The sequence below is a fragment of the Meleagris gallopavo genome, chromosome 10 (assembly GCF_905368555.1).
Source record: "Meleagris gallopavo chromosome 10, MGAL_WU_HG_1.1, whole genome shotgun sequence".
NCBI classification, from domain to species: domain Eukaryota; kingdom Metazoa; phylum Chordata; class Aves; order Galliformes; family Phasianidae; genus Meleagris; species Meleagris gallopavo.
Genome location: NC_139413.1, coordinates 13,153,153 through 13,180,851, shown reverse-complemented (window position 1 = coordinate 13,180,851; position 27,699 = coordinate 13,153,153). Strand labels below are relative to the sequence as shown.

Genomic DNA, 27,699 nt, shown 5'->3' with positions numbered 1-27,699 from the left:
CTGCTTTCTGTGACAGCAACAGGGCCCGAAGGAACAGCATGGAACTGTGTCAGAAGAGAGGCAGCTGGGAGTCAGGGAAAGGGTCTGCACTGGAGGGGGGTGGGCATGACTCAAAAACTGTCAGAGTTCAAGGAGCATTTGGACTACAGTCTCACATATAGGGTTTGATTTCTGTCTGGTCCTGCGTAAATCCAGGAGTTGAACTCAGTGGTCCTTGTGGGTCTCTCCCAACATGGAACGTTCTGTGATTCCCTACCTATATTTCTGAAAGCGTTTTACACAGACCTACTGTAATATACATGTAACAGACCATTCTACAACCCCTTAGAATCCTGGATTTCTTCCTTAGGGGAATAAAGCTATGATTTTTCCTGAATTACTTGCAGGTGTGCACTGTAGGTATGACAGCTGACTAGTAACGCTTTCTGATGAAGCACTAATAATCAGTACAACTTAAGAATTTAATCCAATAAGGAAATGGAATTTACCTTAGTGTAAGATTTTATCCCTACCTTTGTCCAGATGCAACATTTTGCCACCCCTTTATTTGTGCAAGTAGAATTATTTGTAGGGCTGTGCTTTAAAGCGGTCCACTGAGTAAGTGAAAGTGAATGAAGAAGTCTACGTACTGAAAACCTCCCACTGGCATTTAAATATTTATGTATTTTAAAGGCCTGCATCATTTTAAATGAACTACTCTGGGAAACTCAGAAGCAGAGAGGAGGCAGAAGATAAAGGCAAAGAAATATCCGCAAAGTAGTCTTAAGTTTTAGAAGAACAGAGTGCTTCCATTTTAGATCTTGGTGTTGTTTTTATTTTCAGACAAAATTAAAATGGAGAATGGTAGTAATGGTGCAAGTAGCGTTTTTTGTTTTTGTCTTTTTATTTAAATGTAAATAGGAACTCACCATAAATGAGAAAAGTCCCTGGACAATCACTGTTTGCTTCACAGCAAAAATAGTTTTTTCATATCTGAACATGCCAGGTATACACCAGTTGCACTAAATTCCATCTAACAACAGGGTAAAGAACAGCCAAATTCCTAAAGAAGTGGAAGACTTCAATAGTTGCTGTCTAATTGTAGAATTTTAGTGAAATGGAATGACATTCTTAAGAATAGGTAGAAAATCCATCCCTAAATTCTGATTTTTTGTTTTGTTAATATACAGCTTTGAATGCACCAATATTCCATTACACAGAAAACGTGAACATTCCACAGATCTAGTTTTTATTTTGGTGTCAAGCAGTACCACCTTGAAGTAGCTTTTGAAGTGAGATACACTTGTTAGGAAAGAATAAACGAGAAAATAAAACAATAAATTATATCAACTCAATAGGTACTTAGAAGTTCTGGTCCTAAAAAATTACTTCTCCCTCTGTAGACTAAAATCATTTTAGTCTTGAGAACTGTTCACTTATTTCCAGCAATTCAGGCACACAGTCTTGTTAGGAGGTCTCTAATTGAAGAGGCAATTAAAATCTTCGTCCTTAATTAACCCTCAAGCTATTTACATGTTAAATTCTACCAGAATGCTATGCTCTAATTTTTTTTTAAGGTACAGCTAGCTCCTATGTTCAACTACTGAACGTATACCTCTACAAAAATGCACAGTTAATATAGCTACTTATATATTTTGCATTTAACTCCTCTTAATTCAACTACTAGTTGGCCTCCAAATTGCTCTCTGAATAGCAAACCCAAATGAAATGTTTCATGTGTTAAATATGCATTTATTCATCTGAATGCAACGTAGTTTTAACAGGACAGATTTTCCAGAAATTGAACCATGTTATCCTACCTGCTCCAAAACTTAAAACTGTTCCCTTGCACATTAGGAAAAGCAAACAACACTACAAAATGGGGCCCTTAAATATAAGCTGGTGGCTTCTGGAGCACCTAGACTCAAATTGCTTCTTGATTCTAACTGTATACTAACTTCCACTTGATTTTCCCTTACCTCCACATTTAGAATCATAAACATCTTATTCCTTGGGTATGCATTTTTGCAGTACAAAGCCTTTACAAGATTAAAAAGAAACCAAATTCATCACCTTCCTTCTTCAAATGAACTGATCATAAATGAAACATTTTGAACAAGTACAAAGTTACTTGAGTTGCAGGCTTGTATACTATTTTATCTCATGTTTTGCATCAGCAGCCAATCCCCTTAGTATGCCTGCAGTAACCAGTTTTCTCAGTAGTCTCCTTTCCTCTCTATGCCCTTAGGAAAGATGAATTTAAGACAGACAAATAGCAACTACAGTGTTAGAAAACATTTTGTGATCATCCATCTTTCTCTCATGCATTATCAACCACAGTGAAAATCTAAATGTCTGTTTCTCAACTGTCAACTGCACTGTGTTGCTGTGATCAAGTTGCACGAAGGAATGGTAAGTCTTCTTACTGTTTTCAGTAAAATCTTTCTAAGACAACAATCTATGATTTTTCACCTTGCTACAGCTTCATTTATCATATGCACCAATTATTAATATACTTTCATTCTAAGGTAATTTGAATTATTTACCTGAAAATCTGATTCTAGATTAGCAAAAATTCTGAATATAATTTTATTTATTTATTTTTTAATCTTACTTTGAGTGTTTGTTTACAAGGCAGTTCAAAACCCTAATGTTTTCATTTGGCTACCTGTAAGCTGACACTACTATGTTTAGCTTTCCTAGTGAACTGCCGAAACAGCTATGGTAGGGTCTGGGCTCTGGAAGAATAATAAGTTACTTTGTAAGGAATGTAAGGTCTTTAATAGCCAAAAAGAGGTCATCAAACCCCAGTTTAACTTCTAGATCAGATATATATAATTCAACTACTCCTGCATGCAAATCATTTATTTATTTAAGTATACCGTGTAAAGTATTTTGTTCTTAAAAATCTCAAATACGCTTACAAGCGGGGTTGTTAATTCTTTAATTCTAATATTTGAATGCTAGTCCAGCTGAATCATCATCAACATTTAGAACTTAGAATATATTTGTGTACCTGAAATTCTGAGGACTTCGTCCCCTTCGCTTGGTTTAATTTTAACATTCAGAGGACTCAAAATGTCCCAGCCATACAGCACACAGTTTCAGTGAAAATGAAGGTTTCCTTTAAAAGATATGATTTCATACTCCAATAGAGTGTGGTTAGCCTACCCGACTTCTCCGAGATACAGGAAGTCCCAGCGACGAGCCATTGTCTACATCTCCCATAAGGAAGTCTGAAATACTACCAGAAAGACAAAGAACTGTTACTTCATTACTTACCCTAATTTCAGATCAGTGAGAACAAAAATTCAGATAGTCTCTAATATTCTTTCAAAGTTTTGCAAAAACATTTTTGGAAGTAGTTTTGAACTCCTTGCAATTTCATACCATCATTGCTTTCCTTCTCCTAACACCATGGCAGAGCAGTAGAAATATTATAGATAAGGTTAATATAAGTTAATGTATCAGGCAATATTTGTCTAAAAGAAAATAAAAGGGTTTGTTGTTTAGTCTTAATTTGATTCAGCTCCACTGAGCTCTTAAATCTCCTGAATTCCAACTTACACGTTTCCAAATGTGAATGCCAAGGTTTCAATGGAAGAAAATACTTCACTGAAGAGTTCTCTTTTGTTTTCTTCATTAACTTCTTTGAAGTTCACCGCTAAGGAAAAAAATCAAAACCAAAGGGTGAGAGGTGGAGTCAAGCAAGTTCACCGTGCCTGACGACAAAGTCATACACTAAGTAATAGAACAGGCAATATTGTATTTTTAATGTATTTTTAAAGATTATTCAGAAAAAAAAATCTTGAACGCTACAGGAAAGAAACAAACACAAACATCAGCCACATGGCATTTGTGAAACAAACACAATTTCTATAATGCAAACAGATTACTTTCTCACATCCTGCATCTCCCCACTTAAGCAGCAGCTTTTTGTGAAAACATGATGGCAACATCAGGAGAAGAGAAAAACATTTACTATCAAGCATCAAATGCAGCAGTAACACCATAGAACAACTCGCAAAAAAAAGGCAAAAATATTTGAGCAATTGCTTGTCTCCTTTTCTGGGTAGAAATTTCAGAACAGGAGCAATAGTTTGAAAGTCCCCTTCCCAGTCTGTATGCAGTCCTGTGCATGCCCAGAACACAGGATTTCTGACTTGAGTATCGATAAACAAAAAGCTACCAAAAGGAATGTCCTTTGCAAAACACTTCAACTGCTGCTTCATCATCTGGCAAAACCCCCTGAGGCTGCTAAAAGTGAGAAGAAAGAAGGCAGAGCTATCATTGTTTCTAAATAGGAATGGGAAGATTTTTGTACAAACTAAATGACTTGAACTGGTGACCAAGAACAGTATTCAGACAATTAAAAGTAACCCCGTAACAGGCTTCCATAACCAACTGGAGTAATATGGAGATTAGAAGAGTGATTCATTCAGACTTTCTGTTAACTGCCAGACAAGGGGAAGAAGGAAGAACGCAGAAGACAAAAACCATGTTTTTATCTAGCTTCCAACTCAATTTCTAAATCATTGGCCACAGGAATTTTTGTACAGAAGTACAAAAGCAAGCATGCCCCTTCGAGCAAAAGCAGAGTCCTCTAGATGGAACTGTTTTACTTTGGGACAAAATTCTACATTAGCAGTTATGTTCAAAAGCTTAATTTCATTCTGTATTCTTAAAGTACAGTAATTATTATCATATTTTTCAGAGATATTATGTTGGCACATAAAGCTTTTCATCACTTTTAATTTTATTCATTCCTCCTTCCAAGACCTGTGACTATTAATTTATCCTTCCTACATTTCAAGTACTACTGTGTAAATAATGGATTATAATGACTTCTAGAAGTAGGAAAAATTAATTCACTTTTAAACGTTGGCCATTCTACAGACATTTTCTCAACAAATTTAATTAATAGACTTTAATCTTAAAGAGCATTCAAGCTTCCTGCCAGGTGCCTAAACACTAATGGGTAACAAAGAATGCACAGCAATCTGCTCCCCCATTAGATTTCCTTTGTGAAAGGAAAAGTTTTTAACCAGTAAATTAACAGAATTGAATCCGTTTCTTTTTATACAGTATGCCAACAGGCCCGAACAACTTTATAACAACCATTTCAGTACAATTACAGAAAATACGTATTTGTCTTTTGGGCTATTTCCACAATTACTTGCAGATCTGGAAAAATGTGTTGTAACAAGCCTACAGCAATACAAAACACATTACAAAAATGTTAACAGTCTTCATAGCCACAGTTCACAGCTACATTAAAGCTTCTCCCATCTCCTCACTGCTCTGCTACGTTTTGTGATTACATAGAAGTCCCTGGAAATTTGTTCAAAAAGAGACTAAATAAAGCTCCATAGAGAACAATTTCTGGACAACTTTGTAAATACCAGTGGTTTAAAAAAAAAAAAAAAAATCAGGTTAGTTCAAAGCCTCGACTTTTCAGAGATAACACTGCTAATAAACCTCAACTTCACATTCCAAGTCAGTAAGCAGCAACTGCTATTATGAGATCTATTGATTAATAGCAACTAATGACTGGAAAAATCATTTGAGTGCCAGCATGACATGCGAATTGCTTCAAAATTAAAAGGAACCGATAAAAACCAACTGTATGTTCAGAGCACTTACCACTGCAACATTCCTATATCCATTAGCTGCAGAATCTTCAGACAAGAGCAACTCTTTCACTTTGCTAAGGAGACATTAATACAGATAAACTCTCCCTAAAGAAATGCCGCCTGTTTCACTCTGCCTTCCTGTTCCAGGAAGCGTTTTGTTAAGCTATACATGTTGTCTACCAGAGAAACTCTTTCTTTTCAGGGTCCATCAAAAAGCAAATAAAAAAACTGTATTTTTTTTTTCCAGGATCACCAGATCTCCCCTCCCCCTCCAAAAAATTAGCCCAATCTTCAATTCAATTGAATACAAACAGCTTTCTTCTTGCTTATAACCGCTGGAATGCTGATGTACTTAACATCAACTTTAAACCAAGCACGCTCTTTCCCCAGGACATCCTGACTGCACACAATAGCTACTGACAACAATGAACTATAGTAATACTTCCATGTCTGGAAATGACAGCTATCTATCTATAGTTCTACGCATTTCAAAGCGGGTATGCAACATAGCAACACTTTAAAGACTTCAGGTGGCACATGATGAGCTTAGAAAAATTACTGGGTAGCAATACATTAAGAACTGGAAGCCAGTACCTGAAATGCAAACCTGGCTTGCATTAAAGTGGATCTGTATTTGCAGTACTAGCAAAATCATGTTCAGACTGAGGTATCCTCATCAGAATGCTGTCCAATACGGCTGAGTTTTAACTTGCGGGTCACACCATCAAAGCTTTCAGAATCAGTCACAGAATGGGCTGTAGAACCAGCAGTCACCACTTCAGGAAGCTGCAATCCCAGGAGATGGCACAGTGCCCAAGGACACCTGCACAAAGCTTTGGAGACTCAGCAAAGACACTGCTGAGCATCAAGACTAAAGCGCAGCCAGGGCCTTTAAAAGACAACTCTTAGAGAACTTTCTGTGACCACAGTGTACAGCGCCCTCCTGTCTCCTGCTAATCTAAGAATGACACAGCCCAAGGGCCCAGGGGACACAGAGCCACCAAGAGCTCCCTCGCTTCCTCCCCCTCCCCAGAGATTCGTGCACGTCTGCAAGCAGCACCACTTCCCTGCCAGAGGCGAGCACAGCCGGGACACCTCAAGTACAGAGTGCATAACTTGCTCTCTGCTGGTTGGTTTTCTCACATCTGACAGGCTGATGGGGTGCCACTACCACCATCCACTTCCCCCGACAGGAATATGACTTCAATCCATACTTCACTAGCTGCCTTTTAAGCACAAAGCCAATAAGCTGACTTGTTGGATCTGACCATCTATGCAACCTGTTTTTCTTTCCTTAAACTCCCAAGCACTTTCAAGAACCCGCCAGAACTGTTTCAAAAACCACACACCACTCAAATAAAAACAACTAAAACCAGGAAAAAAAAACACCAAATGTCCTCCAAAATGGCAAGTATTTTAATACTTGTTATTATTCTGTACTTTAAAAACAACCTTAAAAACACATAAATAAAAATCAGGAGTAAAGAGCAATAAAACGCCAACTGGAAAAAGGAAAATAGGATTCCTGGGATCTCACAAGAATGGTGCAACAGCAGGCTGTCCAAGCACCCCAGTCCTATGGCTATGGGCCATACAATTCCACTAACCTGTACTTACAACCAGGACTGGCAACCTCTCCACTAGCTCACTATAACATAAGTTTTAGGAACTATTTCCTACTCACACCATAATGAACTTTGTCTTGAATTTACACCACAGATAAACCAAATTGAAATTATCTCACCTTACTGTAAGTATATAGCAGATGCAGAACTGATATAAGAAAAACATCAGCAGGAATTTCTAAAAAGCACAATTTTCAGCCTTACTAGAAATCTTTTTCTATTCTAGTGATTCAACTAAGTCAAAAGGTGGAACTTAGAGCAAAGGAACATTGCAGCCTTGAATTCAGCATGTGATCATGAGAACCATACACTTTGTGTTGCTTGTGGCCTCAACTATTTAAGGATACCAAGTGGGAAAATAACTATGAGTATGACTGTGTGCCAGACTGGAAAGTAACTTCCAGAAACAGGAGTCTGAACAGGTTCCAAGTAAGAAGCTTCTGCGAGTCTCCGTTCTTCCAGACTGAGACGTCACATAAAAAGACACTCTTCAGAAAACACACAAGCAAGCATGGATGAGGAGTACAGTCCAAGCAGGGAGACATAGTGAATCAAGTCATGTCCAATCTGTATTAGCTACAAGTTTACAGCACCTGGCAGGATTCACCCCAGAGTACTGAGAGAGTTAGCAGACATTATAAAACAGAACCCATCTCAACAATTTACCACAGATCTTGAGAGCGTGGAGTGCACCCTGCTGACTGGAAGTCAGCCAGTGCTATACCAATCTCTACAAGAAGAGCACAGGAGAAGACTCGGGAAACCACAGACTTGTTAGCCTAACCTCTGTCCTTGAGAAGTTAGAGAGATTACTCTGGGTGCTATTGAAAGGCATTTAAATAACTAAGGTATTATCAGGCATAGTAAACATGGACTGAGGAAAGATAAATCCTGTCTTAGTGATTTGATATTCTACTACAGCAAGGTTACTTAGTGAATGAAGAGAAGGCAGAGGATGTGATCTTTCTGGATTTTAGTAAGCCCTTTGATACAGGGCTACCTCTGGCTGCTGGCAGGTCTCTAGTTGTGCTCCCCATGGCTCAATTCTTGTTGAACAGGCCAGTTCTGTTCAATGTTTTTAATCAGTAGCCTGGATACAGCAGTTGAATGTGTCCTTAGCAAGTTCACTGACAATACTGAACTGGAAAATGGTACTAACTGGAACAAGCTTCCTAGGGAGTGGTTGATGGGCTGCCCCATGCCTGCCAGTATTCAAGAAGCATTTGTATAATGCCCTCAATAACATGCATTAACTTTTTATTAGCCTTTTTATTAGTGATCAGACAGTTGGACTGATCTTTGCAAGTCCCATCCAACTCTATTATTATATTCAGTTAAAGGTATAGTCAGAGAAATCAAGTGGCTTTTTCTCCCTCCATATTTTCCTACAAGCTCAGTTTAAAATAGTCATATATAACATTACTTGTTCTGCCAAACTTCAATCTCTGTATCAAGATTAAGGTAACAAGCTATAGCTGGTTTTTCCTTCAATCTAAAAGAAAAAACATTAGATAGCAAAAGAACAGAACTGCAAACATAATGAATCAAAGCAGAATCCTGCAACTCCAGCACATTCATGCCATTCCCAGTGGAGCACCTGAGATGTGACTGAGACAGCTTCAAATGAAGTAGCACAAGAATTCTAATACTTACTAATACTCGAAACATTCCCACTTACAATAGTTTAAAGGGGGGTGGTATGTCTGCACAGGACACTACATCTAGATCATAGTGCAACCTGTCAGACTTAAGAGAATGCATCACAAGCCAGATCCTCAAGTCTTCTCACAGTCACTGTTTCTAAAGGTACTCATTCAGAGCGAAGGCAGTTATTTGCTAAAATCATCAGTTGGCCCTAGATGAAGCTCCAAACACAAACTAGATTTGAAAACCTGGCATCTTGCAGAGGTTCTCAGACAAGTTTCTAGAATCTAAAACAATCATGTTTCTATTTCTGAAAATGGAAAAAAATCTGTGTAAATTCCAGGCCATTGCTATTTCATAGTCCCTTAAATAAACATCAGAGATTTTCCACTGCAGGTTTAACTTCCTAGTCATAAATCTGACTCCAGAGTGCTTCCACATCTTTTTATAGTTCTGTCCTCCAGTAACAAGAAGCAGATTATCCAGATGAACTTATTTCATAATGCCACATTAACACAGCCTGAGAAGACACAGGAAAAAGGATACTACTTCTAACCAACTGAGTCTCACATTCTTGTAACTTCCTGTTTATTCAAAAGGAACATTACTTCTAGTGAAATAACCATAGCTGAAAAATCTGTGAACTTGTGTGTTACTGACAGGCCACTGTAAGCAAACACGAGGTCTGATACAATCACTACTCACCACAACATGCTGTATTTTACTTCCTCAGTTCCAGCAATAGTGTACCTCATTTTGAATACAAAAGTAAAGTAATACAACACTTGCAAAAAACAGCTGCAAAAACCAAACAGGTGCTGAAGACAAACTTACATTTACTTGTTACTTGCTACAGATGATGCTATGAGGGAGGTAGTCCTTTTTCATACAGCAATTTTTGCTGTTCTCAGAAAAGATAGAAGTAAATGATAGAGCTGAAGCCATGTAACTCTCCATTTCTACCACTAGATGTGAGGATTTATATATTTATATAAATACAATCTGTATCAAAGGCTACGAATACAGAGGCAGGACTGATTGAAACCATGGACTTCGGTTTTCCCTGAAGCTGTTTCCTTGACAATTAACTCAGGAATTCCACAGTGCCAGGTCACACAGCACTGAACCAGAAGAATTCACCACAGAGTAAGTTTATGTCTGCTTTAGCCAAAGAATAATCAGACCATTTAAGTCAGCCTCTAAATTCTAGGCCAATTGAATGTACACTGCTTATAAAACAGGTGAATAACTCCATGAGAAACTACTTAGAATTCTACTAATAGTAATTTCATATCACAGTGTATTATTTCATCAGATAACACCATATACTTATTTATTTAGTCTAAGTGAAAGTACACATTTGTGTCAGATTAGCACTGTGCACCATGCAATCACTTAGGAGGTATCTCAAAATTAGGTTTTCAGTGTCAAACCACTGCCTATGAAAAATTATTCAAAGAAGTAATATAAACAAGGGGAAAACAAGTCAAAACTTGCACTCAATTTCAACTCAAGGACAAAGACCAACTGTAGCAAAAACATCTCCTACCATGCTTTTTTTCTCTCTGAGGCTTGTCATCATACAAGATATTCATATTTAAGAAAGCCCAAGTGAGCTGCAGCCTGGCCTTGAATGCCTCCAGGGATGGGGCATCCACAACATCCTTGGGCAACCTGTTCCAGTGTGTCACCATACCCTCTGTGTGAAAAACTTCTTCCTAATATCTAACCTAAACATCCCGTCTCAGTTTAAAACCATGCTCCCTTATTTTTCTAACAGTAGTTTTTCTTTCCACCTAGGAAATCATGCAGTTCTCCATGACTATAGCTCCTGACAAACTCAACATATTAACAGTAAGTGAACTCAATAACACAAAATAAATGTTTGTAGCTATTTCTTTATTTGAAGCGCAGAACCTTATTAGCATGAGAAGTGTTTTTTAAGTATATGTGTTGCCAAAAAGTAGCTTAGCGTAAGTTATTTTTTCTACTCATTATCCAGAGAAAAGATTGAATCATAAAATAACTATTCAGGGCAGCCATTCATCAAACCAGGAAGAAATAGATTGGTGCTGCACATAAGCAGCACCAATACAGCTAAGCAAGGACCAATGTTATTGAAATTCAATGATGGAACAGAGTGCACAAGAATGAGAGAAGAATCATGTACGATGCCAGGTTCAGAAGGCTGCAAATAGGCTGAAGAAATTGATTAGAATTCAAAACATCTTACATATCTTACATCCAGAACTCATTATTATGTAATTCAGAAAATTAATTCTCCACTTCAGAAAGCAAAGGGTATTGGAGAAAAATACTTAAGATCTCAATAAATTGTTCTGTAGAACTACAGAAAGTGGCCTAGCGCTAAAAGCAGACTTAAATATAAAAATTGACAAAAAATGATGTAATTAAAAAGGACAAAATTATGAGATCTGTCAACCATATTACTACACGAGACAAGGAAAGTAATCCTACTGCTTTATTCATCAACAGTAATTATGAGCAGCATAGGCAGTGCTCAGTTTGGGGCACTGCTATCAGTAACAATCTAGACAAAACAAGTAGTTCAGAAAGGATCAATATCAGTGCAAAAGTTGATATACGTGTACCACAGAATCATAGAATGGGGTAGGTTGGAAGCGACTCCAAGGATCATGAAGTTCCAACCCCTCTGCCACAGGCAGGGCCACCAACCTCCAGAATTGGTACAAGACCAGGTAGCCCAGGACCCCATCCAACCTGGCCCTGAACACCTCAAGGGATGGAGCATCCACAACCTCTGTGGGCAGCCTGTTCCAGCATCTCACCACTCGTACTTTGTAGAGCTTCCCCTGATATCCAATCTAAACCTTCCCTCCTTGAGCTTAAAACCATTCCCCCTCGAGCTCAAAACTGTTCCCCCTTGAGTCAGTTCTACTCAAAGTTTCCCAACATAATATAAAACAGCTGAACATGCCCTGTGTTCAATGAAATTAGAGAGTAGTAGAAGACACAGAAGTTAAGCTTGAAAACAGCTTGTCTAAGGTGGGTGTAGAGTTGTGTTCTCCATACACTGAATTGGCAGTGTATTCGGGCACGCTAAAGCAACTAGGAAATGAGAAGAAACCTAGAACAAGGAGATAACCTAAACTAGGTTTCTCTTACAAAGGATATTCCACACAATTTAAGACAGGCAAAAGGTGTGTACATTTAACCCTTCTCAAAGCATTACCCATGCCACATGGAAGAAATCATTTGTTCCACAAGAATATGCTGGCCTTACTCCAGAAAAGCAAGAGCTGCAGTCAAAGGCCACACAAAAAAGAAACAGCTATCATTTATTGGGCTGGAATAACTGTATGCTTCACCATTTGTATTTGTCTGACACGCAAAAACCTGCAACTGTAAAGGCCAGCAACAGAAAATACTTACATATATGCCCTCAAGCCCTTTTTTTGTTTATACCTTAACCATGCTTATGATCTATTTGAAGGAATCTATAAAAAAGCATTAAGACTACTCAGATTTTGATTGCTCACTTGAATATTTCTTCACTTTATATAAATTTAACACCATCCCTCCAAATTCACAGAACTAAGCAAAGACAAAAAAAAAAGACAATCTCTATGTGGATAAACCCACATATAATATTATCCTGAGATAGACAGGTAAAGATCTAGATCAAAAGCTTGTGTTTATAGAATTCAGTGTGGTTTTGCAGCTAGCTTCTTATAAACAGGATTTTGTTACAGCAACGTAAGCTTTTCAATATTAAATTTCACTTTGAAAAGTTATGTTGCACTATTGCACTATTAAAAAACTTACTTCTTCTGTATAAATGGAATCCCCCCCTACAACTCCAAGACACAGCTAGTCAAGTGACTCACTAAAATTTTCCCAAGTTTGAAAATAAAAATTTCCTTACCTTTTACTTTTGCAATAACTGTGCCTGCAGCGCTAAGAATATCAACTGAGTTTAGGGTCTGATGTTTATTTATCACTGCTTTTAAAACACGCAGCAACTCTCCCAAGCGTTCATGTACTACTTGACGCAGTCCATCTTGGTTTTCTGAAGAAATAAAGAAGAAACTACATTAAAAACAGCAAATCAATGACTTTAAAATGCTAGCATTTGCTAGCATTCAGCACAACAAAATAGGGCATGTAGAAGCTGGGCCTGATTAGAACAAGAAAAAAAAAAAAAAGATACTACCATTTGCCAGCAGTTTACATGTAAATGACATGCATCATGGCAAGAAGTCATTTCTCCAAATAAGACAAGCAAGAATAACTTAAAAATAGAAAATAAACCCCACAACCTTAGGGATTATACATCAATACTGTCAGGTTTCTGAATTAAACCATTTTATGTCATTTTTGTTAATCACCAGTTCAATGAATACACAGATTCAGACAAGTAGATCCAAAAGTAGATTTGGATTGCATGTTAGATCTTTCCTAGCTAGATACAAAATTCAGGGCCACCTCTGCATATTCATAGAATTAAAGATTTTTGGTAGGTGTTGTGTTTTTTTGCATTTAACTCATGTCAATTAAATCTTAAGCGTTTTTACTATACATGCCTCCAAAGGTCTTTAAGCATGTAAATCCTGATTAAAAACAAACAAAAAACACTTTAGCACCTAAATAATTTTGTTGAATTAGGTCTAAACTAGAAAAATTTTCATGTAAGCACTCATTCATCCATGCTTTTCTACACGATATTTCTCTTGCTTTGTGCCTCCAAGCTCTTACCCCTTCTAAAAAAAAAAAAAAAAAAAAAAAAGAATTCTTGCTGCATACATTGCACAGGTTAAGCCACAAGCTCTTCCTTTCTGCTGCAAAAGAGGTGTTGGGGCACATAATTTAAGTTTGACATGCATCAGAGTGCTGTGTTGCAAGTTGTGGTAAAAAGCTTTCAAACTCTAGCTTATGAAAAAGAAAAAGAGGATCTAGTATAAGCTGACTCACTTCCCCATAGAGAAAAAGGAATGGCATTTCTGTGTTGTCTGTGGGCATTATAACAAATAAGTCAATACAGACAATTTAGTATAGTGCCAATAGAGCCAGTGTTTTCAGATTTCAGTTTCAATTTTGAGTCATTTTATTCAGACTAAGACATTACATTTGGATGAAAAGTACCTATTTCTTTCTAAAGAATCAATGAAGTACAACATGACATGTCAGTATGGTGTATCACTAATGTCATGCACGTAGGTGGGAAGACTACAAACAAATAATACAGCATTATATCCAGTACAAAAGTTCCCAAAAGCAAGTCTCAAAGACTATTGTGTACCAGGTTTTATCTCCCTAGATGTCAAATATAAGAAGATTTTTTTTCAACTTGGGACAGCTTACACATTGTCAAAGAAAGAACCTTGACTCAGGAAGTGGACTAAGGCAAAAATATTATCTACCATTCACTGGCACTTTGTGTGCTTTTTCCTGCTGGACAAGAGTAGGAAGCTCCATATCCTTAACAGGATATACAGAAGTCTAGAAAAACCCATCTTATATAACCATAGTTTAAGAAAGCTCTGTGTAATTCCTTAAACACAGTAGTAGCTTTAATCTTTATTTACAAGCACACATTCCATAATTTTTGACTGACAATACAAACACAACAACAGCAAAAATCAACAAGAGGCTGGAACTAGATGTGGCTAGAAATCTATACATACACATAACAGGTAGAGGTAATTTACGACAAACACACATTGATACAAAGGCTCAAGGTTTGAAATTTAATGGAGAAAACCAGGCTGTAAACTTCCCACCCTGAGTCACAGAAGCAGATGCCAGGACTTTGGATAAGAGATGACTTATAGGGGGTCTGCAAGAGGTCTGCAAAAATAAATAAAATCAAGAAAGGTGCGAAAATAGTGGGTAAATTCAACTCCTTACCACCTGTCAGTTAAAAATAAACACTTCAGTTAATTAAATGGAGTAAATGCTAGATTCAGAACAACAACAACAAAAAAAAGATGATTTTTCACATAAGAGACCTGTGCAACTTCTCATCAAAACACAACAGTGATAGAGGGTTGCATGGAAACAAGGACAGACTAGACAAGCTCTTCGGAGTGCTCCCTCGGGTTACAAGTGAGATATGCTTTACTGGATCATGCCAGGGTCCAATTAGCCCGTGCCCAATGAAGCAGTGGGTGATACGGCTCAGGAGACTAGCCAAGACTGCCTGCTTTCTGCAGTACAGCTGCCTCAGATCCCCTATACCCACAGCTATTGCACCACGTTTCCTGGGCACTTCAGTAATTGCTTACAGACCTACTGTCTACAAATTTGTCAGGTTCCTTCTGAACCTACCTCTGCAATCTCATTTTGTTCTTCTTCTCTCTTTATTGAGCTACTAAGCATTGTACAGAAACAACGTAACCTGCACCAGCTCAAGAACTTCCCTATGAGGAAAGCATTCAGAGAATGACAGTAGTATTATATATGTCCAACTTTGTTTTGTAGTTGGTTTTTTGGGTGTTTTTTTTGTTTGTTTTTATATACTTTACTCTAGCTATTCACTTTTGGCAGTGGTTGGAGCTCAGACACTGAGTTAAACACAGCTTTGGTCTGAACCAGCACTGCCACTGTTACCTTCAAATATTTGGAGAAGTTCCATGACCATTACAGATAATTATAATGGTCCCTTTGGTCTTTAATCCAAAGGTTCAACTGTAGTCTCATCAAAGCAACAATAAATGCTGTCTGGAGTATTGAGTAACTCCAGCCAAAGGTAATGGAAAAAGAGAAAGATAGCAGAGCTGTCCTGGTACCCAGAAACCACAACAGGATCCTACAACACAAAAAACATATCTGAAAATTCTAGTGAAGTGCTATTTTTAGGTAAGTGGACATTGGGTAAAGATAGGCAATTCCATTTGGTTAGTTAAGAAAAAAGTACAGTGACTTAAGTTACGAAACACGTCTGTATAGGCAGCATCTCATCTCTTTTTTCAAGCCTTTGGACACAGACAAACCTTCCAGAATCCCTCCTCGGTGATTAATAATTTAGATTGGCAGGACTGAAAAAAAGGCTGGTTTGGAGGCATCTGAAGCTATATACCACAATCCTCCCCTATTACCTGTCTCTATTTAGCTAGAAGGCACACAGTCCTCACCTGAGGAGCATAAGGGTCAGCTGCAGAGACTGTCTGTACAAGTACACCACCCAACCAGAACCAAATCTCCTTTGCAGACAAGATGGAGGCACCCTTGTCTTCTGATGGGTGTGTGCCCACTTGTGAATGGAGAGAAAACAGTTCCTATGATGGGATCTGGAATACCCACATACAAATCCCATAACCAGATCTTCTTGGTGGCATGGTGGGCAGACTTCTTGTTCCCTAACAAGTATGGAATGGGGGAAACAAGGTTAGAATGCAGCTGAGCCAGCCTACAGTTTGTTTCCAGTCTACCTTCGGGAAGGAGTGCATCATGGGCATATGAGAAACTCAACAAGCCGTTCTGTAGAATTCAGTACAATGCACAAATACAGGCTTGTCATTACAGGATAAGAACAGAAAAAAAGGTTAGTTAAAACATATCTGATATCAGGATGCAGTTTCTTAGTGTTAACATTTGATATTATCCTCTCAAACAAGTAGAGTTGGGGAAAAACAAAAGCCAAGAAAGGGGAGAGAGAGAAGGCAGAGAGAAAAAAAAAATACCATAAAGGACACACTCTGAAATGGAAGCACTCAGTTTCAAAGGAAAACGCATGTTGAAAAACAGCTGCTGGGTTGAATTAGATGTCTCGGAGAACACTGTCACTAAAATAATGCACTTAAGTATGAGGTTAGTTATTTACTCTCAAAAGCAGAACTCTGGCTACACCCAGCTGAGATTGCTTTGTTTTCCATAACTATTTGTTTACAAAGTATCTCGAACACTGTTTCTCTACCTCCCAAAGACAAAAGGACTGCAACACAAGTAGAGAGGGCAGAAGCCATCAGGAACTACAGTGACCCCACATTCATGAGCTGATACCGACCAAACAGATGCTAACAGAATGGCTTCCTGTTTGTGGCAGATTTATAAGCCTCAGGTACTAGCAGAATCTAAATATACCAACTTAATAGAAAGTTTCAATACAGCTAAGAGACCAAACCAACCCTAGAGCAAAAGAGTTTAGTGGGAAGAATGCATGAGGAAACGAGTCTCCAGCAGGCTCCTGCAGCAGTGCACTCTGACTTAAGCAGTCACAGTAAATAAATAAATCAGTATTTACTTTCAGTTTTTCTTTTGTTCCCTCCTGTCGCACTGCATGAGTTCATTTACCTACATGCAGTCAAGCAGGAAATTCCTCCACCAATTGATGCTATATCAAGTTTAAAGTAATCTATCTGTGGTTCTCAAGCTTAGTATTAAAGATTGCAGCACTGTGGAAAGCTAATCGTGCTCTGGACCACAGGAATGTGACTTCCCCAGTGATTCCTCAGCACAGAGGACACACAGGTCCAGATGCTTGCTTCACAGTTATGAGCCTATTGGAACCTCCAGAAAGAACCAGCCAGCCCTCTCTCCTTTGGAAGAAAAGAGCTCCTGAAAGCGGAGAGGGGAGAAAAAGAAAAAAGGGCTTGAAAGAGCTTAATAGTTTGTCTACAAACCTTCTTTCATCAGGGCTTAAACCATCATTTACTTCAGCAGAAAACAAGCTTACTCAAAAATATAAAGGCAATCACAAGGAAAGCATGCCATATAAGAGAAGCAAATAAAGAAGACAAAAAAAAGAATGTTTAAAATTTACATCAAGATCTTAACTCTTCATCTGCAGAAAAAAAAAAAAAAATGCACAAGAACCATACAGCAAAGCAGCTGTCTCACTAAAGCTGGCAGGCTTCCTTCTCAGTGGCACATTGGCCTATCATCAGCATCTCACTGCTCAATGCAGCAGTCATACGATGTGGTGACTGAAACATCTACGCCTGGTGTGAAAAAAATAAAATTGCAAACTATCTTTTTTCTTTCAGGTATTTCTCAAAGGGAAGTCCTTTAAAAATAGAAAACAAAAAACACAAAACCAAACAAACATACCAGCAAGCAATAATGGCCTTACAGCCATTATTGGATTCTGTTCATCCAAAACAAAACAAAAGTTTGCTCATCAGGCTTGCCAGTGCCAGCCACCCCCTCTGCCAAGCCAGGGCTGATTACAACACACGCAGTCAGGAAAAGCACTGCTGTGTCAGTTGGCTGGTATTCCTTTGTCTGTCCCAACTCATTGCTGCCCAAACATTTCTGAAGCTGTTTATTTCAACGAATTTTTTCCAAGAAAAGTTGAAATACAGACTAACAATGCTTTTTCTCCTGCACAGCCATCATACACCCTACATAGCTATTTAGACCCACATAGGAGATGCACGCACCATTCTGCTTATAATTTCTTCCCCTAGAACATTACCACATCATAATGCCAGCAAAGTTATCCCCCTCCATCCAACATCTACAATCCATGCTCTACAGGAAACCAATTACACTCTGCATCTTCTCTCCTTCAAGAGAAGGTGAAAAAGCCAGACAGAATAGCATTCCAGGGTGGCAAAAATAATTATACAAAGTAGAAAGAAACTTCTCCAATATCCAAATACCTGGATCTAGAACTTAAAGTTTCATCTTACAGGATGTGAACAGTCAGCTCCTCATCTCTCTTGATCTTAGAAGGATTCAGATGGAATCAGCTTGAGTAATCAACATTTCAATCTGCGAGCACAGAACCTTGGCTAAAAGCCAAGTCTTATTTACCAATCTCATTTTTTGCATCAGTGATCAAGGTATATTACATTCTGTTTCCATTATGCTTCTGAGGAAGATTAAATTGTATCAGTCGTTATGTCACCAAGGTTGAAAAAAATCAGCACTGAAATGAAGCTAACCCAAAGACGACTACTTTAAATTAGATCTTCATTGACACCCATACTGTGGGCTAGGAAACTGGCAGCACTCAGTTCTGAACTGATAATGTGACTTTTCAGTGAGCATCACAGAGTAAGCAAAACAACCACACTGCAGCTAACTCTGAAGCCACCAAATCCGTTCACTTGAAGAGACAGTCTCAGACCTACCTGTTATTTTATTCTTGACCTTCATCCACCACCTTAGCCCCACTAACATAACTTACAGTCTGCCCTATTTGTCTGATCTGACAGAGGTCACTATCAGAGTCCCATAAGAACTAAATTAAAACACATAGTTGGAGAGTGTTTCATACCATGGTTTGATCTTACACACGGCTAACCTTCGTCGGTGCTTTTCGGTCCACTCTCAGGGAAGCTTTTATAAGTACATGTACAGGCTAAATATGACTTCCATTAATTGTACAAAACAAGTCTTATTTGTTCAGTAGATATTTTATTGTTGGAAGTCACAGTCTGGGAGAAGACTAACAGTAACCTTAGTTACCATTTCTTCCTTCGCTTGGTTGTACAAACATGTTGCAGATATGGAAGAATGAAATATTTCAAATAATTCAAAAGCAAACTCAAAGTAGTTCCAGAATAATTTTTTGTATTATTAAAATCTCTGACAAGGCTGGAAGCTGCCAAATGGCACTAGTAAAGTCATTACACCTCAGTCTCATTTATGATGCTTTATTAGAAACTACTTAACACTTCAACACCAAGAAACAGGCCAGGGATTGTAAACAGACAACCCATCTTTGGGTTTTCCAGTAGCAGAAAGCATATTGCCACATGGTACAGAGTGCTGTTATCAACTGGATGAGGTTGTTCAAAATGGCAATGGGTTAATCATTAGACACCGCATGAAGGTACCTCCTGCTTCATGCCAAATCATCTGTCTGTCTTCTCACAACTGACACAGACTATTCGTACAGCTGGCACAAAACCATGAAAGGAGCACAAACTTTGTACTCTGTGCTCTAGCAAGCACAATAAATACTGTCATGCACCCGGACCCACTCGGGCATTTCTCAACTGCCTCACTATTCTACCCAGATTAGGTATTATTTATTCTTCTTTCTTATTATTTAAGAAGCCACATCTTCTGCAGTAGCGATGCCTCCTTTGTGTTGTGCAAACCAACATCAGAAGTGATAAGATGGACAGAAGCAGACATTTGACAAGAATGAAACACACGACCTGAAGCGTATAGCTCCAAATCCTTCAAAAGTTAACAAAATCTACAAGAACAACTTGTAGTGTTAAAGAAAATTAAGTCATCCACACTGTATTTTCTCTTTTCTTTTGTCAGGGCAATTATAAAGGGGCTATTTATTCTTCCTTGCTTTTGAGCCTGCTATATTTCTACTTTCAAAGAGGACATTTCACTACAACCAGTTTATTAAGTTTTAATTGTAAAAAAATGAAACCATTATTACTGCATTGGATATAAGATTGGAAACTGGATGAATAAAAAAAAACTTTAATTTGTAGTTTCACAAATGTAGGGCAAAATGAAAGGTCTAATTTTCATAGCACTGAGTCTCATATTCAAGTCATAGTCACAGTGTATGAAATGTTTTAGCCAAATCCTATACTACAATGATTTCTGCTTTCATAGAAACCTGTAGGCCTGAAGCCAAGAACCACACACCGCTCATTATCTGCATAAAACAGTAGGTAGCATTCTTGATAGGAAGCCACATTAAAACAGCAGTAGTGCCCATTGCATCCTCGGTATTGTTCAGACATTTTCTTTTGCTCTGCATACCTAAGCATTTAAAAAAAGAAAAAAAACACATACCAAAAACCTATCCTTATGAACCTTCCATTATTTACCTTGGTTTGCAAGAGTCAAAGATAAACGCCCACTTCTCATCATAAAATAACTACTAACAGATTTTTTTAGAACATTGTATTTATTACAGGTCAATTTCAAAACAAACATACACAAACTACTGGAAACCCAACACACAAAATAACTTGCTCTGGAATTTCAGATGAAAAAGAGGCCTCTTTTTAGTATTTTCCCAAGAAAGGTGAATGTTAATTACCTCAGCAGAAACTAGCAGTATTAGCTATAGCTAATAAAATGCCCAAAAATTAGATGTTTTTAAGAAACCACTGTAAAAACCTTGGAAGGACACCTCTGCCAACTGAAAACTTGGTAAACATCTTTCTGACTATTCATAGTGAGCTCTAACTCTGCAGCTTGATTGGCAATTTTTGTTGTTCTGCATGCTTTCATTTCTTTACAGATTTCTCCATATATTGAGAAGCTGTCTACATCTGAAGATTTGGAAGAACAAATTAAAGCAGCTTTGAAACTGTAATTTGGTTTATACTCTTTTTTCCCCTTGTACTCAAGCCTCTCAAAATATCAAACTGACAAGTACTATCATTTTTGTTGATCAGAATCACAGAAACTTTTGCTGTCATGGCATCATTAAGGAACATTATGCCAAATTCAAAGTCTTTGGCATCATGTGCTCCAGAATCCTCTACAAAAGTGGCAAGTGAGATAATTTATGGGAAATGAACATATAATCAATTAGTTTAGTGAAGAAAATCTAAGGATAATTGATTAGGAACAAAGAAGAGAAAGGCATGAATCAGTTCCCCATAAATCACTGAACTACTACATTTCATCTTAATCAGGTTACACTGAAAAAGCACTTAGTATTTGAAGTTATTTTAAGGGCAGAAGTTTTCTTTAGGTTGAGGTAAAGGGGAAAGAAGCAGTGCAGGCTTAGAATTTTTGCAGGAAATTTGCTCTTGGATGAGAACACAGAACTACGTCCTGTTAGTCCAGAGTTTCAAGGAAGAGTTTAGCATAAAAAGCTGCTGATTACCATGTTAATATTGATCCAGCTCTTGAAATCTGATATTCACTATTTAGGACTGACCAAAATATATTACTCCAGCCATCCAGAGTCTTCTTGACTGAAACACACTTTCCAGAGAGTTAAATAACTTGCTTAAAAAAAAAAAAAAAAGCAGCAACTTTTTTTTTTTTTTTTTTTTTTTTAACTCTTTTCCACACCTTTTGGAGAAAGGAAATATTCATACTATATTCCAAGCCTCGGAACGTCCTCCAATCTCCACTCTTTTTTCTTTTTCTTAATACACTACCTCATTTTAATTATGTTTCAATCCCGTACCTCTGAAAAATCAAAGCTTTTTCATACTTAAGTCCTCACCTATACAAATAGGTCAAAGTAAGTCTAATTTTCAGAAATTAAAGCTGTAAAATCTAAAATGACTTAAAATACATTTTTTCAAGTCAAAATAAGTGGCATACACATGCAAAATACATATTAATAATCAAAATCTTTTAATTCTGCCTACACTGATAACAGCTTCTTTATTTTGTTGATGTGCCAACTGATATCAACAGCATAGCTATTACTCCACATTCATTTCACATTCAAACTCATGGATAAAATCCCCACTTGTGTGTGGGGGAAGTCCTTCAAGAAATCTACCACAATGCAGCTTTTCATTAATCCATTTCAATATGCTGTATGCCACATTCCTCCAACTTTTGTATCCTACCAGCCTTCAGATTCCAATCAACTAACCTAGATATGTTCATCCATGCAGTTTAATCCTTAGAACACACTAATGTTTTATTAACACAATTTAAAGACTAAACAAACTGGAATAGAAATTGCTGAGTTTCCTTATTTACCCATTTCTGACCAATGAGAGTAAACACATTACAGGGCCATTCTAGCAACACTTTCTATCATTTTCCAAAATCTGAAAGCAGCTAAAGAATAAAACCAGGTGAGGATAATGCTTTAACATTTCCAGAACCCATTTAAGTCAGAACTGTAAGTTGTTGAATAGATGGAACACTACACTCTTTATAATGAACACATTTGCCCTAAGTCTGGCCACTTACATTTCACCAAAATTATATCCATCACAGTTACTGTTTTCTACAGTTTAGTATAATAGTTCTTGAGCTTAGCAGTTTATAGTCAAAGGTGTCCATAAAATAAAATGAGGAAAAAAAAAAAAGTGCCTTAAGAAACTACATTCCTTGTACATTGCTTCAAGTTCTGAAAAAGAATACAACGAAATGATACTTAATTTCCTCAACACAAATTTTTGGAGAAAAAAAACAAACAAGAAAAGAAATAACTATCCCCAGAAGATTGATCTCACCATATCAACCTGGTACAGAAGGGATACTATGAAAATCTTTTTAAATACAAATTCAAAAGAAAATAAATCTAGCCTTTGGTAAGCCTTATCAAGAGATTATCAAAAAACCCTTAGCCTCTAGCTCATTTTTCTTTTAGTCTAAAATACTATCCATTCTACTTGGCTTCTCCTTTTAGCTTAAGTCACTGACTGAAGAAGCCATTTTATTGCTGTCCACCCACTTAATTTTCAGAAGACCACACAAAGTCATTATGGTTTACGAGATTATACAGTGTTAAACAAGGGGTGAATTTTCTTTGTGCATTTTTTTTTTTTTAACATATCTTTTAAACACAATTATGGACTGATATAGAAGAGGAATACTATCATAGCCTATTTTGTTGATTAAAAGAAAACATCACTGCAGCCATCACCAGTTATCTAGAAAACTGGTGAACATGAAGAATTAACTGTTTGACCTTCCAGCACTGAAGTGCTGCTGAAACAACCGCCCAACAATAGAGTACAGTCTGGCTTTATGACTTGCACAGGTGAAGGCAAAATGATGAGCTATGTGAGTGCTGAAAGATAAACAAGCAGTAGAACGTTTACGTTTATGGTTCTGGATTTACAGAGCTGTTTCCTCTCAGTACCTCTGAAGCTGTCATTCCACCTAGCCAGTGCTAACTGAAAAACAAACAAACCAAAGGATGCACAAGCCAGTAAAAGGTACAGAAGTGGAAAATTATAATAAAAACGGGTAGAACTTGGTCAGCTACATACACAGTAGCCCCATGCATTTCACTTTTCATCCAGGGGCACACAGCATTTGATGCTGCATAAACAAGCTTCTCTCATTATTGAGAAACTGACTTATTTACATACCCCAGCCCTATTACCAACTTCCCAATTAAGTTCTCAGCTCACTTCTCATGCCCAGTTATAAGCTAAAACCAGCTACTAATGGAAGGAGTTTGCCATTCCTTGCTGAATTTGTTAACTTGCTCCTGTACATGGGTTTAAAGATGAATATCACAGATCCTTTAGTGTGACCACTCTGCAATCTCAACCCTAGTGTTAGTTTCTCCCTCATAACCACTGCCATATTTATCATGGTCACCTTCTGTCTTTTACAGTTCCAAAAATGATCTTGCTCAACTTCATTTACACTACTAAACTTCCATGTAAGTAACTTGTATCTTTCCTAAAGAAGTACAACACATCTGGAACCATCCATTAAGCACTGCCTCCTTCCCATGCTCATTTGCTGGTAGTGGTTTCTATATTACAAGACTCAGATTCAGTCCCAAATGCTAAAGATGTCAAAGATCTTGCACAGAGTGAGAGAGAACACACCCATGCTTAAAACACACTCATTCCTACAAATATACTCCTTACGAATTATTGATCTACAATCCTGCAATTCATTCAACCAAAGCCAACAGGATTTTCAATACATCTTAGCTCAAACTTCCTCACTAGGTCTTCCACATACTTCAGATTCCTAAAACTAGAAGAGGATTAGGCCTTCATTACTAAAGTTATTCTTTCCTTTAAACTTCCCAAAATACACTTTTTATTCTTTCTAAAGAACCTTCCTTTCCCTTTAAGGTTCACAGTATATACATGGCCATGTACATGGCATCACGATCACCCTATGTCTGACAGATAAGAAGTACTAACACAGCTTTTACACGTGCAGTATAAATATCATGGTAATATGATGTAACACACAAAAATAATGTACAGCACAAAGAATAGCATAAGGCCACATGCTGTTTCATATGCTACAAGAATCTAAACCTAATTATTTGCTATAGCCTCACCTAAGTCAACTCAATCTTCTATTAACAAGAAACATTCAAGGGAGAAGGAAACCACAAAATCTCAATTTTTTGAAAAAGGAGAATCAGCCACCTATGAAGATGGAGGTCCCAGCTCTGCACCAGGTCTGTAATCCCACCATGCAGTTCTGATGCCAATTCATTAATAAGACATTAAAGACTAACATAATCAAATCACTGCAACCAGCAGACTACATGAACATTTACTTGAAGTTAAGAAACAAGTCTCTTCAGTTCTGAGACATAACTACGCAAATAGGAAACACAGTCCCAGAGAAACAGACAGGGTGGTTTGGTCCATAAAATCTTCATAGAGTTCTGGTCACTGAAGCAGCAGTCGCAGCCTGCAACTCCATGCTGCCAGGTATGCAGTAATTGCTGGTACTGATATTCTTGATTCATATCACAACAGGAATATTATTCACAGAAAGTAATTATAGAAGTGAAATACATTTGTGGATACACTGTAACACTTAAAAAAAAACCCACAGCTGCTCCTACAGGTATACACAAATTGCTGTTAAGAGGAGAAGACTTCAGTGCAACAGATCACATCTCAGCCTTCTGGTGCTGATGTGGAGTTGTAGGAGAGATGCAGGTTTGCGTCCAAGCATTCCACGCTCCTCCAGCAAGCTGCTAACTGTATTAGATGACATTTAGCTGCTAGAAGGCCCAGCTTCACACTTACACTCAGAAAGGAAAACCTGACTTTTGATTCTCTCCCTCACTGCTTACCTCTCATTGTGCTAATCTTGTCATAGCAGCTTTCTTAGTTTAACTGTCACTGTGGAAAGGAGAAGTAAAGCAAACCAATAGAAAATAAAGCATTTTGAAATTCTTTGTACGTCAAAACGCAAAAAGGAGAAAGAATGGGACTTAGATTTTGATTACATTTGCACTTCCGAAGCAACACAAGAATGGAAAATGCCAGCGTTCTCCTACAAAGATGCGGCGTTTCCCTCCGCTAAGCAGCGAGGCCTGACAGCACCCCGCCCGCCCCCGGCCCCGCCGGCAACAAGCGCGCGTTGTTCCGAGGAATGCGGGCTATGCGGCGGGGGCAGGGCGCGCTGCGGCGGAACCTCCCGCCGCCAAGTCAAACAGTAACTGCGGGCTGCAGGGCCTGGGACGGGGGAAACTGCCCTCAGCATCCGCCGTCAGCAACCCGCGTTTAGCACGTAGCTTCGCTTGGACTCTGCGGGGCGCGGCTTCGCTCGAACCTCGAGGCGTTTCTCCTTCCCTTGTTCTGAGCATTGGAAACAGCAGACTTGTTCCACGCAGATTAATTCGGCAATGTTTTAGCAGCACGAGCCTGCAAAGCAGAAGACAGTCCCAGCTCCCCCGGCTCTCAGCCGCCCAAGCCCAAGCCTCGCCGGCAGAAGGGGCGGAACAGCGCGGAGGGAACAGTCGGGGCAGGGGAAGCTCGCTGTGCTGCGCCGGGAGCGCCGCTCCTCGGGAACAGCGCGGTCTGTCGCTGTCGCTTTGTCCCCTCTAAGTCTTGCTAAGCAGCGCGGGCTCGCTGCGGGCCTGCCTCCACACCGGTGTCACAGTGCCAGCCGAGGTCTCTAGAGTACGAACTTCTATTCTCTTCACAGAAACGGACGGAGTCGAGCAAGCCGGCGCCATACGGGGGCAGAACTCGCAGCCGGGGTACCAGGCTCTGTTCCCCAGGGGCCAGAGGAGCACAGCAGTGGAAGGGAACGGAAAGGAAACCTGGGAGAGCAACTGGTCCCTGGAGCGTTGTGATCCTCCAAGCTGTGCTCAGGAAGGACGTTGGCAGGCCTGGCTATTTCTTTTTTCCTCCAAGTTATGCCACCAAAAAAGCATCAGAGCTGTTAAAATAGGTCACTACTAATGGCGTTAAGTTCTTAGAATAATTCCTAACTTATTAAACAAGGAGTTTAGTGAAGTATTTACTTTGCTCTTATCTCTATTTACATCCTTTACATCTCTTACCTTGAAAGTCATTCGCATTTGTCAAAGAACAGTTTCAATTTCAGACTGGCAGAACTAATATCCAGGAGTGATTACTAGGAAACATACACGAGGGTGTAATAAGAAATCTCCAGGTCAGAAAGCCTGGAACTATTTATGTTTTTGCATACAGAAAGCAAGTTCCAAAGGCAAGTCTAAATGATGACAGTACAATTCAAATATGCCTGAAGCTCAGAGTGAAAACCAACTGACTGATTTACAGCCTACACAGGGCATTTTCTGCTTGCTGTTCTTTCCTCATCGCCTTTTTATGCATCTCTGTCAAAGTAACATTCAACAGAGGAGACAAAAAAAAAAAAAATGTTGATAGAGGGTTTAGTAGCACACACTGCAAAGCCAAGGTAGAGTGCTATGACTGTCACAGTCTTTTTTTTTTTTTTTTTTTTAATGGAAGCCTCAGGCCACTTAATCCTTTGCTAGCTGCCTTCTCCCTCTTTTCTGGGCTCCTTTCACTGTACAACCTTACAGAGGATCTAGTAAAAAATGATTCTGTTCCTCCCTAAGACTAGCATTCAGTCAGATCTGCTCTTTGGAATGTGACAGAGGAACCGGAGGATGATTGCCATGGCCAAGAAGTAGTGTTGAGACCATGGGAGCTCACACTTTCAAATTTAAGAAGAAATACATTACTTGTTTGGTTTAAAATAAAGCCCTAAACATAACAAGCTTGTTGTTCTCATGTCTCATTATAAATTTAAAGCACATCTTGCAGATATTTAGCACAAAGAATAGTACCATCATTTCAGCTACTGGTGAGGAAGAAAAATCTGATCTCTGCAGGACCGCTTTCAGAAGCAAAGTCTCAGCTTTGCCCAGCTGCCCCACACCTGCCCCAGTCTGTCTGGATCCCAGCTTCCCTGCTACTGTGCTTCACAGAATCACTTCCACCAACTGCTATGGGAACAATACCATCCAAAACAGCAAATACAAGTTGTCA

General features: G+C 38.5%; 1 protein-coding gene across 4 annotated transcripts in view; it reads right to left on the bottom strand.

Moving 5' to 3' along the window:
- Nucleotides 1-27,699, bottom strand: part of ARHGAP29 (Rho GTPase activating protein 29) — a 49,749-nt gene that overhangs the window by 13,331 nt on the left and 8,719 nt on the right. For 3 of the 4 annotated variants that reach the window (XM_085231863.1, XM_085231865.1, XM_085231864.1), the window contains exons 3-5: nt 12,789-12,932; nt 3,547-3,643; nt 3,151-3,223 (exon numbers count right to left, since the gene is read on the bottom strand). In XM_085231863.1, coding sequence (XP_085087989.1) covers nt 3,151-3,223; nt 3,547-3,643; nt 12,789-12,932 — 314 coding nt within the window. Of the gene's footprint in view, nt 1-3,150; nt 3,224-3,546; nt 3,644-5,622; nt 5,877-12,788; nt 12,933-27,699 lie in introns of those variants that run through there. The other variant, XM_019618481.3, reaches the window with a different exon arrangement.